At 42.8% G+C, this 16,497-nt stretch overlaps 1 protein-coding gene across 1 annotated transcript in view; it reads right to left on the bottom strand.

Moving 5' to 3' along the window:
- Window positions 1-16,497, bottom strand: part of KIF6 (kinesin family member 6) — a 390,258-nt gene that overhangs the window by 178,145 nt on the left and 195,616 nt on the right. Inside the window, exons 12-13 of the mRNA XM_036869162.1 lie at window positions 16,277-16,415; window positions 11,742-11,957 (exon numbers count right to left, since the gene is read on the bottom strand). Coding sequence (XP_036725057.1) covers window positions 11,742-11,957; window positions 16,277-16,415 — 355 coding nt within the window. The remainder of the gene's footprint in view (window positions 1-11,741; window positions 11,958-16,276; window positions 16,416-16,497) is intronic.

Here is a 16,497-nt window from a genome sequence, read left to right as displayed (position 1 = left end):
TTAATTTTTTAAAAGGAAAATATGTATGAGTATTACTTGTAAAATTAAAAGTTTTATGGCATCTTTCTTGCTAAGCCATGTGGATGTGTGGCCACACACGACATAGAATAATCTTACAAAATCCTTCTACAGTCTGCACGCAACAAATGTCGGGTCTGTCTTGATAATAAACTCTCCAGATTTTAGCATCAGTTACCAGGAGACGAGCTGACTGTGGCTGGTTTGCCGACCCCTTTCCTGCTCTTCCCTGACCTCTGTAACCCCAGGAATTAACTTCAGTGAAATGACAGCTGTACCTCATGTGGAGTGAGCCCTGACAGGACAGGAGGGTCAGAGCAGCAACGTTTCCAAGCAGCACACTTCATTCTCCATGTTCCCTCCCTGTACCCTGTCCTTCTCCCTTTGGCCTGCTCTCCAGGCTTCTAGAAAACAGGCCTCCATCACTGTGGTACCCCACTCACATGTGTCATTTCCTCAGAGTACCTGTGTTTATCTTAGCTAAGTAAAGAGTTGACCAAATGAAATGCACTGAAGTACAATAATGGGTGTCTCTAGCTTAACCTTTTTAAGGTTGTTACTTCATTTGGCCAAATGAAACTGAAACTGAGGCAGTTTCAAGCTTAGGGGAGAAGGCTATGTTGGGCAGAGCATCCCTAACCCCCACCAGAGGCCTTTACTGTTAGGGATCAGGAAAGGACGCAAAGGAGAGAGTCATGTTGAGAATCCAGATGCGGCAGGGCATCTTGCATCTTAACCTTTGGCAGATCGGTGAGGGACAGTGAAGGACATGGACTGAAGAGAGTTCCTCCCCCTGGATGCGTTAGACACCATCTACTGCACCATCACTTGCCTGCACTTGGTGAAAAATGGGGTATTAACCCCCAGGGTCAATCTTCTGTCAAACAAAACTATTTCACAAAAATGGTACTTTGAATACCAAAGCAATGAGTCTGCGAGTGATGAAGTTCTATGGGTTCTGTTTGCTAATGGCAAGAATCGATTCTTTCACACAACATATGGAATTAAAATGGAAGGGGTGATGAGCAATGACGTTATGAAATGAATATGATAACCAACTAAGTTTTTACTTCTGCTTAAATTTTTTAAAAAAAGAGCCTATCTATTGTATATCCGAGCTAACATAATCCATTTAACAGACCTTGATGAGTTCGGAGAGCACAATAGTCTATCTCCCTGGAGGACACTATCAAAAAGCCATCTTGGGCCTTGGTGAGAAAAATCAACAAAAAAACCGCACATTAGGCAGAACATCACTTTTCCATTATCTCATACATACAAAATGCCGTTCTGATCCTGCTTGTGTTTACAGAATAAAGTGGGTCAAAGGAATTCATTGAGATCATAAAGGGCAAGAGAAATGCTAGAGGATAGAAACCCAGTAGCTGCTAGACTTAATGGAATGGAAAAAAATGGAAATTTAACCTATGAGTCAGTAAATCAACCATTTAGATAGTTCTGGACCAGCAAGTATGGCAGGACATTTCTTTAATTTAGTACAGACTAAGAGGACTAGAACAGGATATACTAGAAAAGCCCAAAAGATGAGAGTCAGTGTGCGTGCATGTGTGTAGTGTGTACATGTGCTGTGTGTTATGTGTGAATGTCTGTTGTGTGAGTGTATGAAAGTATGTGTACACACGTATATTTGTACAGCTGGGATTGATGGAAGTGATTTAGAGTCACTGCACATGATCTGAGTTAAGTGATGAGCATTGCAGACTAATGGTTAAAAAAAACTCAATTTCTCTTTCTCATGTCATTATCAGTGGATTGTAAAATACCGAGGTTACATATCTCACTGAGAGTTTTACTGTAATATAGGAGGATGATTAAGCAACATAGGGCTTGAACTATGAAGTTCTATACTATAGTCCTGTAAAAAGAATATGCCAGGCATTACCTTGTGATCACTAATATAAATTTCTACTGAAAGAAAGAGATAGCATGAATACATTCAAAGCCCAGGTGGTGTTCACACCTCAATTAGACCATTGTTTGGTAATGAGGCCTGAAGGGTGAACAAGTGACTACATGGCACTTCCTGGGAGAACCACTGTCTGAACCTATTAAACCCTTGTGGGTGAAGTCACTCACATGCTGCAAAATGTCACTCAAACCATCCAAATGGTAAGTGTTGAGCTTCTAGAGAAATTAAACTACTAAACAGAGATCTGTAAACACATCTCAGTGGCACAGCTGGAGAGGGAAACCCTATCATCTAAAAACTCAGGGTATCCTTGAGTTGATTTTCATCATTCAGTGAAGATGGGAAAACTACAGTGTTAAATGTTATTATCTCTTTGTTATATCTGTCAACTTGGCAAAGGCATATGACATTATGCACAGAACTGAGTTCTGGCAGCTTCTAAGTCTGGAGGCCTTGAGAAGTTCATAAACATCCCTAGGCTCTCCTGATTGTAAGGTTGGTGAAGTTAGAGTGGAGGGTATTTCAGTGGAAGAAAGTTGCATATAGAATAGCTCTGTTTTGGTTTGTCAGCTTGAGGAAACCAGGCTCAGGGTATTTCTGGGCATCTGAAAAACTTCCAGTGGAATAGGCCACATTATTAATGAAAGTGTTGGTTATAAAACATATTTCTGAAAATAACCACATACAAATGGCTGGGCTCTAGGAACACACTCACAACAAGATATGGCCATGGTGCCATGATATCTTGGCATGGTGTAAGCCAGTCCTGGGCACTGACAACAGATCTGAAGAATAAGTAGCTGGATATACTAGTACCAGGTGAACTCAACAAGTGGCAAAAGATGTTCATGGGTAATACTGCAAAACAAACAGTGTTCTACGAGCACAAGCATCCGGTGAGATGTTGACAGGAATTCGAGGCAAAAGTTTGAGGAATACTATGTACTATAACACCTCTGTCCTCCTCCTAGGTTCAGAAACCTGGAATTCCACCAGCCTTGGAGGAAATATATGAGGGACAAAGTACAGAAAGCTGCAGTGTATGGTGCTAGTATGACGTGAGGATCAGCTCCACGTCCTCCCCCCACCCCCTAAAATAAAAACAGCCCTGCAGCTGTCTGTGTGCTAATGAGCCCACAGAGACCTCCCTATTCCTCTCCTGGAGCAGTTCCTTAAAGGCTACCTATGATTCCCTATACCAAGGAAACATCACAACAAAGAAAAGGGCCAGGGGAAGTGCTGTCAGATAAAATATAGGATTTTCCAGTTAAATCTGAATTCAGATCAATAATGAATAACTTTTAGTATAAGTATGTCCCAAATACTGAATGGGACCCACTCATACAGAAAACAAAATCTGTTGTTTATCTAAAATTCAAATTTAACTGATTGTCCTCTATTTTCCTTTTATTGTCCCTGCCAGAGGGTATACATCCCTCTTCTATTGTTTATAGAAGGTGCTCAACACAACACAACTTTATGCCGCTCAAGAAGTTCAGGAAAGAGATGGTTATAGGATTCCCAGGAAATCTCTGTTCACCAAAATGAAGTAGAAAACCAAATGCAAAGACTTAACAGATTCATGGAAGCACAGCATTAACCAATGTAGCATAATTAGAGGATGAAGAGACAGATCAGCCTGAAATGCAGCAAGACAGGGTGAAGCAGTATTTCTGAGCAAAGCTTTCTGGCTGAGGGAGGTTAAGAGGCAGAGAAACAGGTGCCAAAGGGTTTCTCAAACCATGACTGGGGTTCTAGTCAAAAGACAAACTTCACATGTGTACAGTGCAGAAAGTCTTATTGTTTCCATGGTGGCCTTTTCAGTCACACCTACTCCCCACTGAATGTATATACTGATTGCAGTAAATATTAATAACATAATCTTAAACATGAAAACCAGCTAAACCTAACTGTAGTAGGAGCAGAGTGGTAAATTCTGGCTTGGGCTGTAGGAGCAACTGATAGATGTTTAATAAAGATCATGTCTTATGCTCCAAATAAAGTCAGGGTTCATCTATCATGTTTCCAAAATACATTCCCTACCAAACACACTGACAGAAACCATTTTTATCTTTGTTGGTATAAATCCCAGAAAATCAGTTTTGAGAAAGGAAGTGCTGATGGAATTCTCGAGCTCCAGGGTGAAGGCAAATACTATAGCTCAGTGCAATTATTGTCTCTCATCGCAAGATGAAATCTGATTATACTACGGCCACAGGGAAGTAACAGAGTTAAAACTGTCACATAAGGATTCTCAGCTCTGACTGACCCAAGTCAAACATAGGAGAAAAAGAAGCTCCTTGATTCAATGCTATTTATCTTGCTTTAGTGTCTCTGTGTTACCTCCAGAGGGGGCTCTGAGGAGGCCTCTGAACAGTGAAGACATATTTAGGAGCTTACAGTTTAGGAAATACAACACCAAATTTATAAATATCTGACTTAGGAATGACCCATATCTACAAAACCATACAACCACTACCACTGATGCAAGAACAACCCCCAGGCTGTTGTCCCCAGCCCTAGGAGAGCAGGTGCTGTTGGAACCAAGCAGGACGCCATCAAGAGATGAGCGTATGTGGCCATACCTACTGTTTCGCCACAAGGCGGGGAAAACTGTACCTGAGAGACAATTTTCAGCTCCTTCCCAAGCTTTTCCATGCTGTACCCTTGTCCTAACCTCCACAGGGGCTGGGGTTTCACTGGGAGTGGAACATTCTAGAAGCCAGCTGATCTTTCTCCCCACCCCCATTCCAACACATCATCCAGGGAGAGTTCATTTCAAAGGGAATTCTCAGAAGCATATCATTTAAAAACCAATAAGAGACTGAATCTGCTACACTTATCGGGCCTGTAGACTCAAGGATAATCAATCTTACCACGACTCTTATCCCTGTCATCTTCGGCCACCCATAAGATGCAAGCCCCTGCGAGTAGCTGTTACCTCACATGTGACTCCTGACTTCCTTGCTCTACCTCTGCTCATCCCACCCATCCCTGCTGCCACTACTGGCCTCCCAGAGAACCTGTCCTAGGCTGTTCTCTGGACCCCACACTCCACTGTTGATTAAACTCTCTCACATGCTCGACATCTTCATGAAACACCCCCTTCAGCTCTTTCTAATCACTGAAATCTGACTCTTCCCTCAAGGATACTGCCTGCTCTGGAGCCCTCTCAAGTGGAGGACGTTCATTCTCCTGCAATGTAAGTACCAGAAGGGCCAGAGACAGTGCTGAGTGCTGGCCTTCTTCTGGCTCCTCGATACCATTTCAAAATCACTGTTTTTTTTTTTTTTCTTTTAAACACCAAAGCCAAACCTTTCCCTCCTTTGAGATCTGTGCCATTTGGTTCTGCTACCCACTCTCTGTGATGCTGTAACTTAAGGCTACTTGGTATGTATATATGTACATATAGATAGATAGATAGATCAATAGATCGATCGATCCAACAGTGAACAAAACAGGCAGCTAACCCAAGCTGACTTGGGCTCCTGGCTCACAGTATTCCTTTCCGCCCCATTTCCTGCCAATACCTGGAATGACCTCAAAGCCCACAAAGAAACTCCACTTAACAATCCCAGCCTCAAAATTCCTTAACCTCCAGTGACCTGAGTGACCACTTCCATCTCACTTCCTCACCTACTACTCTTCAATCTGGTACAGTGAGCTTTCTGCTCTCGCAATCTTTGAAATTGCTTTGGCAAAGGTCACTGATCACTTCCCATCCAACCCAATGGACTCTCTGTAGTTCTCATCTTAGTGGACCACTCTGTAACATCCAATACAGTCAACCACATCCACCTCCTTGGAACTCAGTCTCTAGCCTGGCTTCTGAGGTCTCCCTCCCTCTTGACTGTCTTGCCTTTCAAGTTCTCCCTTGCTGGTTCTTCTGCCTCAGCCTACACCATCCATACTGGGGCTCCAAAGTGTCCTGCTTTTGGTCCTTTGCTACCTGTCTCATTGGACGACCCTGTCCACTTTCATGGCTACAAGTCCATGATAGATCCGTATCTCTAATTAACCCCTCCCCTTGAGCACTAAAGCTGTGTATGTGCTGGCTTAGACACTTCCACCTCATACTCATTCTCAACATATCCATAATTTGACAAATAAAACTCTCCCTCCAAACCTGCTTCTCTTCATGTATTCACTGCCTTGGTAAATGGCACCATATCTGCTCAGAAACCTGGGAGAAATCCTAGACTTTTCATCTCAACCTCATTCTGATCAGTCACAAGTCAGTTCTCCTTATGTACTGCAAACACTTTTCTCATCCTTTCAGTCCCTACTGTGTCTGGTTTGATTCTGGCCCTTTTAATTTCCTACCCCGATGGCTACTAGAACATCCTATCCACTTTCCCTCCAGTTTCCAGTTTACTCAGCACATCGCTATCAATGACCTTCCTTTAACAGAAATCTGGCCACATTATTCTCATATTAAAAAGCTGTAATGGCTCCCCACTGCCAACAAAATAAAGTTCTAAATTCGGAAGCAAGTCTTTTAAGCTTCTCATGAGCTGGTCCCTCTTCAGCTTTATTTCTTGCTAAATACCATTCCATCCACACAAATCCTAAAATCCACCCAAATTAAATGCTTGCAATGTCACAAACACACCGTGTGTTCCACACCTCTATGCATTTGCTTGAGAAGTTTCCTAGTCCTCAGTGCTCTGACCTTTCTTCCCTCCTCTATTCATTCTGCCAGACGTAAATGTGATTACTCTGTGAAGATTTTGTTCAAGGCCCACCTCTTCCATACCTGTTTCCTAAACCTGCCCAGGAAGAGTTGACCTTCCTCTTCCACGTCCCATGGCACCACATACGCATATTCACCGTAAGCCCTCTTCTAGACTGTAAACCCTCTAACGGGCACTGCGTCTCATTCACCTTCTAATCTCCAGCACCTAGCACTGCCTGGTTCATTGCTTAAATTCAAAGAACATGTATTTAATGAATTAATTAGGAGCCACTGCTCCTGCAGCTAAGGATAGTCCTTCATGCTTTCCACAAGCTCTGTAATAGAATGTCTCATACTCTACACATCATCTCGAATAGCACAGCACTACACATGTTCTAGAGAGTAAATAAATATATAATTGATTAAAGAATAATGTTTTATTGCCAAAGCCTGGGCAAGACTCTGCATGTGTGTGCACGTGTGCTTGTGTGTGTGAGAGAGGGAGAGGTAGAAAGACAGACAAAGAGAGAGAGAAGACCTCTATTCCCCTGCTGGCAGAGTGATAGGGCTGTGTTCTTGGCGTCCCAAGCAGGATACATTTTGTCATAAACACAGTGCTAAAAATAGTGATTAGATTATATAATTCCTTTATTTTTCAGCTTTTCAATCATTTTTCTACCCTATTTATTCTGACTCCCTGTACATCTTGTTAAAAACAAGACAGCAGGCTCCAAATGGAGTCACTTACGCTAAACCCCCCATCACCAAATGGAAACTTAATTACAGTTTTGGCTCCTCCAGAAATGGAGTCTTAAACCAGTCAATCAAGAATCGCCTGGTGGCACTAGACAGACAATCTGCCTGACAGACCCTTGACGTGCCCCAAAGGAAAGCGACCTTGCCATAACCAAGCTGTCTTTTGCCAGTATAACTTCCTTGTTCCCACTCCCTTCTGCCTGCAAAAGTCTTTCATTTTTGAAATGCCCCTCAGAGCTCCTTGCTGTCTGCTAGATTGGATGCTGCTTGATTCACGAATGGTTGAATAAAGACAGTAAGATCTTTAAAGTGTACTCAGTTGAATTTTTTTTTTAAAACAATCTCCAAAACCCCAGCTAAACAAATATTCCTGCCAACTCTACATATTTTTTCCTTGCTTTCCTGTTTTCAAGTCTTTGCTCATATTAATCTTTAAACCTCGAATGTTATACAATGTTCTTCCCTCCATCTTTGAATGTCCAAACTCTATCAATCCTTTGAGGCCTAACTTCCATGTTGCTTGCTCTGTAATGTCTTCCCTGATCTTCTAATTAAAACTCTTCCCTTCTCTTTTGAATTCCTGTAGTAGCATGTCTTGTAGTTCCTGCTCATAGCGCTTGTTATTTTATTCTCTGCTCTTTGGGTACTAAACCAGGCCCCAATATTTAAATTAAGCCCCCAGAGCCAGAGAGCATTTCTCAGTTCACCTCAGTCCTCCGTCAACACGTACCCTGGGCCCCTCCATGCGTATATGGAGGATTCAACAAATTCTCCCTCAGTGAGTAACAGAAAAGAGTCTGGAGCCTCCAGGCCGTGGCTTTGGCTTTCAGGTCACTTTTTAAATGCCAATGACGTCACCTGTGAGGAGTGGGTTCCATTAGCATCTCAAACCATTAAAGGAAGTGGTGAGTCATGAGGGACTTCTGGAATATTGACTGGTTCCGGTAACTATTTGGAACGTGCAGCCAGAGAACTAAAACAGAAAAAAAAAAAAAAAAAAAAACCCACAACAAGACGGCAACAACAAAAACCCCAAACTATAATACTCCTTCTATTTTAAAGAGAACAATATGAATGACCCTTTGCAAACTGTGGGATTGAACAATCCCTGTCATTATTCCAGTAAAACTGAAACAGACATTTAACCTCCAAAACAACAAAAGGCCCTGAAGCCCCTAACCTCCCTCTGTCTTGGCGGGCACCTCATGCAACGACTGGGGGTGGGGTTCTCTGGGGTACCACGAGTTGGGTTTCATTTTCTTTTCACACAAGAAATTTGAAAGAAGTCATTTTCAGCCTAAAGTGGGGGTGAATAGAAAAAGGGGGAGGGTTACTGAAGAGGAAACAGTTTTCCACAACAGTCTCAGAGTGGAAGATGGTCAAATTGACTTGCTTTCTGCATTAAGACAGGGATGGTTAATAGAATCTGACAACACCTACATAAGGCAGTAGTACTTTCCATCCAAACAACATGCTTATTAACTTTTTGCATTTGGTATAGTTTACACAAGCCTCTTGTATATAAAACAGTGCATGAATATAAGCCTCATCACCTACTAAGATGTTAAACACTGCAACAAACTATCCCATTACGTGTTGCTTTGCAGCACTGATTCACCCGCAGCAATTTTCATTCTAACTGTAGTTTTGCCAAAATAAAATCAATCCCCCATCAATCCCTCCTCCAAATGGTTAGATTATTATCAGTCCATTTGTGAGCCTATTCCTACTTGAAGTCATGGCTAGAACTATATCCAATGACAGTGAAAACAACTCAAAAACCCTTTCAGCTATAAGGCTTTTCTCCAAAACTCTTTTACCTCATTTGTACTTGGACTTTGCAAACAATTTCCATTATTTTTTCAGTGATTTTCTATTCAAGTGAACTTAGCTCATCCTCCAAACAAAACTACAGTCTGTCTCAATAGCAATATCAAGGACAAAAAGAGTTACTGAAAAAGTTAACTATAATCATGAGTTAGGAGAGAGATTATGAGATACTATGGGGAAGAATAATTATGAGAAGGGAGATGGTGTGGGCAAGAAAAAATAGAAATAGAAAAGGTCTGGCATACAGCAAGGGGCTGGGCAGTGATATCAGAGGCCATTTCTGCACAGGCACAATGGTGTGTGTCTTTGGAAAAGGCCAGTAAAGAGAGCTCCTTCCATCATGAGCATGCAGTTCTAACACAGGAACTGATTGCAACGTTTCATTTCGGCAGAGACACCAGTGCTGTATTCTCTACAGCCAATGATGCCAATTGTCGCTGGGCCATGGGAGGCACAATTTATCACCTCTGTGAAGAGCCTCACCAGCCACCCAGAGACCTGGGGACCAATCCTCACCCTTACCCGCCATAGCCAATTAGTCACCAAGCCTTGCTCACACTACCTCCTGGAGTGTTTCTGATCTCCCACCTCTCTCTCATCATCTCCATCCTCTGGCTGGGACTACTGGACTGCAACAGCCTCCTAAAGGGTCGTCCTGTCCTGCGTCCTCTGCCATCTGTTCTACGCATGTCACTCAACCTGTCTTACCGGCCTCCCACTCCCCGGATCCCACCACACCTGCCTTTTTCACTTCATAAAATGCTCCTTTCCACCACAAAGGCCTTGGAAGCTATTGAAGTGATTCCTCTGCTTGCAATGTTCCTTCCAGCCACACCCCTACTCTCATGGCCCTTTTGGATCTTCCTGGTCTTAACCTGAGGTAGAGCCTCCCTGGTGTGTGCTCCCTAGTCATACAGAGGTGTACTTTTGCAATTAATTGTTCAAGGCTCTCTTCCCTGTTAGTCTGTAAGTGCTCTGAGGTCAGGGACTGTGCTGGTCCGTGCACGTCCTCATCTATAATATGGGGGTAAAACAAGAACTTATAGAATAAGGATTAGATGAGTTCATTCAGGTAGCAAACTTTGAATAGTACCTGGTACATGTAACGACTATGTAAAGCTCTAGACATATGACAATAATCGGCACAGTACCTAGAACAAAGTGTGCACTCAATAAATATATATGGAATGAAAAAAGGAATGAAAAATATGATGGTTGAACTAATGAATTCACCAAACCAGAGGACCTCTTTTCTTCCAACCAGCTGTTACCCATAAGACAGTATAGAAATACGGTATGGAAAACGATCACAGAGAAGAATGATCGCTTTTCCCTGTCTACAGCCAACACGATCAATGGTAAAAATAGCATTTTTGTTTCCTGGGATTTTGAATTTATCCTACTGTGTTGCTAAAGAAATATTCTCAGCAAGGAGATTTGGAATTAAGAGATAAAGGGATATAACATCACAAAATACACTTCCAGGCTTCTCAGTCTTGTCTTTATTAACTAAACAGTGTCCTTCTTAATGCACACCATACTCTTTAATTATTCCCAAGCTAGAGCCTTTAGAAAACCACACATGTCAGGCTGTCCGTCCCAACAAATGTTTACATGGAAAATTTCAACCTATGTTGCCAAAAGGGAAGCTCTTCACCCCTTTGTTCTAGTACATTCCATACTTCAGATTCTTCAGTGTCTTCAGGAGAAAGGCATTCGTCACATAACTATACATCATGCTCTGCTGGTCTAATAGAAAGAGTAACATACACAAACCAACCTGGGCTTCTAGCATGGTTCTGTGGTTGCTCTTGTGGCAGTACCGACACACTTATCAAAGGCTACACGTGGGGAAGGTGGCTCAGTGTTAGTCCGACCCTGTCAATCCTATTATCTGACAAAATTGTGTGTATTTATTGTCCTTTAAGGCAGACTGTGATCTTATTTTAAAATTATTTTGCTGCAGATAGCTCATTTAGATTTAGAAATAAACAGTGTTTCATCACGTTAGTGATGATCATTCTTTCCCTCCTCTATTGGAGGAACGTTTCTGTTCCTTTCTCTAGAGTTAACTTTTCTGCTGTTGTCCTGGACCCTCTATTTCAGCCTCTGTGACAGTCCACACTTTGTGTTTTCAGTTCAGTCATCAACTTTAGAAACTGGCATTTAAGAGATTTGATAGTTATAAAAAATTAATTCTAACAAGTAAATTGTGAGAGCCTTTGTCCTTGTACATTTAAAACTAAAGGATGCTACATTGCATTCCATTATGGAGAATGAATATTTTTTTTAGGATGGATATACTTTACTTGGGGTTTTGTGTTATCGTTGCTGCAGCTGCTTCTACTACAACTTCAAAACTTCAAGAAATGTTAGTCATATTAAAAATGATGAGATTTACGATGATGAATATAATAATAAAATTATAATCATTTACATGTTTGTTTACTTTTTATATGGATATATAATTTGACAGCCTATGTTTTCTATTTACAGTTATATAGTTTATGTATATAAATAAATATAACTGACCTGTTTTTCCGTGGAGCAAACTGGATCTGTACTGAGAAGTGCTGGAGTCTGGGGCCTGAGTGGGAGCTGAGGGTGGCAACATCCTCGGACCTTCCGGGTTCCCAGGTGGGAAGGGGGAGCTCTGGGAGCGTCTCAGTTCACTTCTGTCCATGCTGGAGAAGTGGAGGGCATCCTGAGCTTTCTTCTTTTCCTTCTTTAACATATTTACCAAAATATCTACAACTTGACTTAAGGATTTAGTAACTCATGCTAGATTATAACGATCAAAACACTCATTTTCAAATGAGATTAATATTCCCAATATTTGCTATTTGTCATGCAGTAAAGATGAACTAAAGAAAGACTTCACCTTCCTGAGGTCCTTGATACAGTGATGGATCATTTTAGGAGGGTGCCGGGCTTTCAATACCGCACCATTACCATTATATGAAAAATTAGCAAACCCAAAGGTCTTTAAAATCTTCTGAGTTTAAACTAATTCGGACTTAAAACTTTTATGAAAGGGTTTATAAAAAGGAAAATGAACACCAGGTAGTAGTAGACAGTGGAGCTACATCTCCACCTGTGAGTAAATAGGACTTTAATGCAGGAAGCTGCTCTGGAGGCAGCAGGATGGGGAGGGAGGGAGGACGCCAGAGCCCCCCCACCCCCCGCCAGCTGGCAGGTCAGCCGAGTCAGTTCTGGTGGCCAGAGCACCCCCATGTCCAGCACATGCTTCTTTCGTGTACATTCGAATGGGGCTTCAAGTCACTTTCTTAAAAAGTCTCTAATGTTTGGTCCCTCTAATTTCACCGAAAAGAGGTGAATTATTGGTAAAGATATATCATTTTAAAATGCCAATTTTGTGGGCCATTTAGGTCTATTAGGAGCACTGATGCTGAGTGATAAAATCACTCCTTTCTACCCTACTTCACTGTTCTTTCAGGGTCAAGATGTCGAGAACTCTAAGGGGTTCTGCCATCACGAAGAGAAAAGACGATACTCCCTCTTGAGAATCTCAGAACTCTACCTGCATGTGCAGTGAGATGAATTCAAGGCTTTCTCCAGCCCTAGAGATGGCTTCATTAAAACAGGAGTCTAAGGAAACACGAAGGTGGCGTGGGAGGGAAGACTGCTAAGTAGAAAGGAGTGGGGGGCGGGCATCCAGGTACACTCGTTCTTGCGCAGGTAACATGGAATGCACTTGACTTCCATCCTCCGCCCCAGCTTTGACCTCAGCTTTTTGGTGATGTCTGGAAGCACAATCAGTTTTTCTCTCGCATGCCCTGACATGGCCTCCATTCTTCGCCTCAAAAAAGCTTGTATTTACCAAAGGTGTTCACAACTTCTGTGGTGTCTAGGCATTGGCTCTGCCCAGCTCCCCTACTCCGCTGTGTGGGGATGATTAGCAAGACCATCAAACACTGTCACTGTTTCGTGCACAGCCATGGCAATGTCCTTTCCTTCACTCAGTCAACGATACTCATTGGAGCTTATACCGTGTGCCAGGCAGTACAGTATTCTAGGCTCAGAGATAGAAAGATGAAAAGGCAGACTGGTTTCTTGCTCTCATGAAGCAGATGTCCTACTGGAGAAAGACAGATCTCTCTCTCTCTCTCTCTTTCTCTCTCTCTCTCTCTCACACACACACACACACACACGACATTAGAGGGTAAAAGTGCCAGAATGCTTATTTTTAAAAAGTCAAGAGTGACTGAGTGGCCGCTCTCCACTGGGTGCTCAAGAAAGGTTCAAGCCTCAAGAAAGGCTTTTTTAAAAGTGGCATTTAAGCTGAGATCTGAATGACAACAAGAACCAGACAGAGGGAGGGCATCTAAGCAGAGGAAGTGGCGAGTGCCGAAACCCTAAGGAGAAATGAGCTGGGCGGTGGTTCCCAAGCAGGGGCTATTTCACCACCCACGGGACACTTGGCCACGCCTAGATATTTTGGGTTGTCCTTCTGGAGTGGGGGGGGTCGGTGCTGCTACTCGTGTCCAGTGGGTAGAAGCCAGAGATGCCGCTCAACACCCTCCACTGCCCAGGACAGCCCCAGTGGCAGCAGTGCTGAGGCCGAGAAACCGGGTGTTAGAAGAACGACAGAAAGGCCGCTGTTGACTGCAGCCGAACACGTACGGGGTGGGGGAGGAAGACACGAAGCCAGGGGCTGGGCAGGGGCAAGACCACGTGTGGCCGCCTAATCCGGAGGAGGGAGAGTGAATGTTGCTCTAAGTGTAATGGGCAGTCCCTCGACGGTCTTCATCTGATTTACATTCACGAAGGCCACAGTAGAGATGCAGCTTCTCTGCTGCCTCCCTTCCTCTCACCTTTCCTTTGTCTTGCCCCCCTTCCCACTCCCGTTTCACTTGGGCCTTCGCTCATGCCAAGTGCAGTGCTGGGGACTAAGTGTCACCCTGTTATGTGTTTTGTGAAGGAATGTCTGAACTTTATTCAGACTGATAATGTCACTGAAATGACACCGTTTTCCCTCCCTTTCCAAGAACATTCCATGAAGCTCACTGTCATTTTGTTTGCAGTACTATCTTTTCTTGAGCTCAAGTATTATCACTTTTTCTCCTACTCTAAGCCGTATCTTTCTCACTCCTCCTATCAGTGTCCTGGCTTTCTTGGTTCTACCAAAAAAGATATGAAAATATTCTCCAACCTGACTGTGAGATACTATGAAATTTCAGGAGCCTTTCTTGGTCATTAGCCCTGGATAAATGTAAGCTTTGTGACAAGTACATCTTAGATGCTCTTTTTCCTTCTTCTGAGTCTGCCCATTGTCTATGGGGTCCTATCTTCCACGACCTAACACTCTACAGCGCTCAGAGCACTTGCCATAAGGCAGCTTACCAACTTTGCTCGGCACTGCGACGCTGGCGAGAACCAGCTTCACCGGGTAGTTACAGAGATAACGGATGAGGAGCTAGGATGTCAACCTGGGTGTGAACTTTAAGTTCAGTGCTCTTTTCACCATGCCTCCCATACACCCTCACTGCAAATATGAGTCTCAGAAGGCGGGGACCCTGCTGGAGTTGTTCACAGTCAGTAAAGAATCCAGTGCAGCCCCACATGGACAGCAGTACCTGGATTTACCAGTGAAGAATGATGTATGTCTCTCTCTCACTCCCTTTTCAAAATAAACATATATGAACCAGCCTAGACTGTTCCCTTTCTGTCATATCTCATTTCATTCCTCCCATACACACAGACATTCATAAGCCCAGAAGGGGATTAAGGAGTTGGTAGGAGTATTTAGGGGAGATGATCCTAAACTAGGATCAAGGCCAGGAAAAGAAGCAGAGCTCAGACTGGGGCTGGGGCCAGGACTGAGGTCTAGGCTGGGACCATCTCTGGAGATGGATAGGGTAGGAGAGAGGAAAAGGAATGCAAGGGTGACAACATTGTGGGCAGTGCTCAGAGACAAGGGCTTGTGTGGGAGTGTAATGCACAGTCGAATCTACTGTTACTGGCCGGATAATAAAGCAGCTCAAACTCACTTGAATCAGACATACAGGGTCTGCTAATACTCAACTAAAATTAGAGACTGAAGTTAATCAGGCAGAGTGCCTACCTCATATTTGGTTCGGTTTTACCTCTTTATTACTGGATTTCCTTCATGTAGGCTATTTTTAGGAATTTTGCACAATAGCTAAAGCTAAAATGTCTTTTAGTAATTTTTAAGAAAGGAACAAAAATATTTGCTCATAAAGAACTGACTGAAATCATTGCTTGTGCATGTGTAAAGCCTGCAAATGTAATGAAAATGTCAAATCTTTTGCAAGAAGCTTGAAAGATAAAATAAGAAACAATAGTGAAGAAATGCTGGGAAGACCTGAGGTCTAACCACCCAATAGGGGCTTTTTAGCAGTAATCACCTGGTCTGTAAGAGAGGCAGCTCCTGTGGGCTGCTAACCATTTTCAGCACCCAATATGTGCTGTCTCCTAGAGCCGTAAGACTTCTATCCCCAACACTCATCTACACATTTGTAAGTGGAACTCAAAGCAATAGATCTGGCTTTTAAATAAAAAGTTACATTTAAATCAATCTCTGCTCTTCATAAGCTAAATACCATTTGTCATTTCTCAGCCATCATTTGAGTTTCACCCACACACCAGCCACAGATTCTGGGCCATGGTGAGGCTGTGGTCAGCCCAGTGTCTGGTCAGCTAGCTAAAGATAACCAGCTAACTTTACTGGCTCAGGACTAAAACAGAAAGAGCACTGCAGAGTAGTCAAAAAATATACTAAAAGAAATTTAATGTTGAGACATGGTGTAACAAAGCCCATGCTTTTCAATAAACTGAAATATCTCCCATAATAGTAACTATATCTGCCTAAAAACAAAGTAATTTTTTTTCTCTTATAGCAACTCTGGTTTTTACTAGTTGCTACCACGTGTTTGCCGAAGGGATATTTTATGTCTAAATGGAAAGAAGCAATGTGAGCTGGAATCTGGGTGGGGAGCTGGGTGGTGTGGTTAGGGGAAGACAGCTAAGTGTTCCCCACTTCAAGCCAGTAGAAGAAGACTTTCTAATCACTTCAGAAAGGATACTGATTTCATTGTCCCTCTGCTGTAGAATATCTTGTAGCTTTTTATATTCTTCCTCTTTTAATGGTTCTTGACTGTTTTGATCTTTGATTTCAGAGGAGGCTATGCTTGTTCCATGGATCTTCTTGTCATTCAATAGTTTCTGAAAGATGAAACAAGAGCTTAGCGTCCATACCTCAACTCCAAATGTCTTTGTTTCTTTGATTCTTTTCGCCTTTACCAAT

This window comes from Balaenoptera musculus, chromosome 11, assembly GCF_009873245.2.
Source record: "Balaenoptera musculus isolate JJ_BM4_2016_0621 chromosome 11, mBalMus1.pri.v3, whole genome shotgun sequence".
Classification (NCBI taxonomy): domain Eukaryota; kingdom Metazoa; phylum Chordata; class Mammalia; order Artiodactyla; family Balaenopteridae; genus Balaenoptera; species Balaenoptera musculus.
The sequence above is the reverse complement of the archived record's forward strand: the minus strand, read 5'-3'. Positions and strand labels throughout refer to the sequence as shown.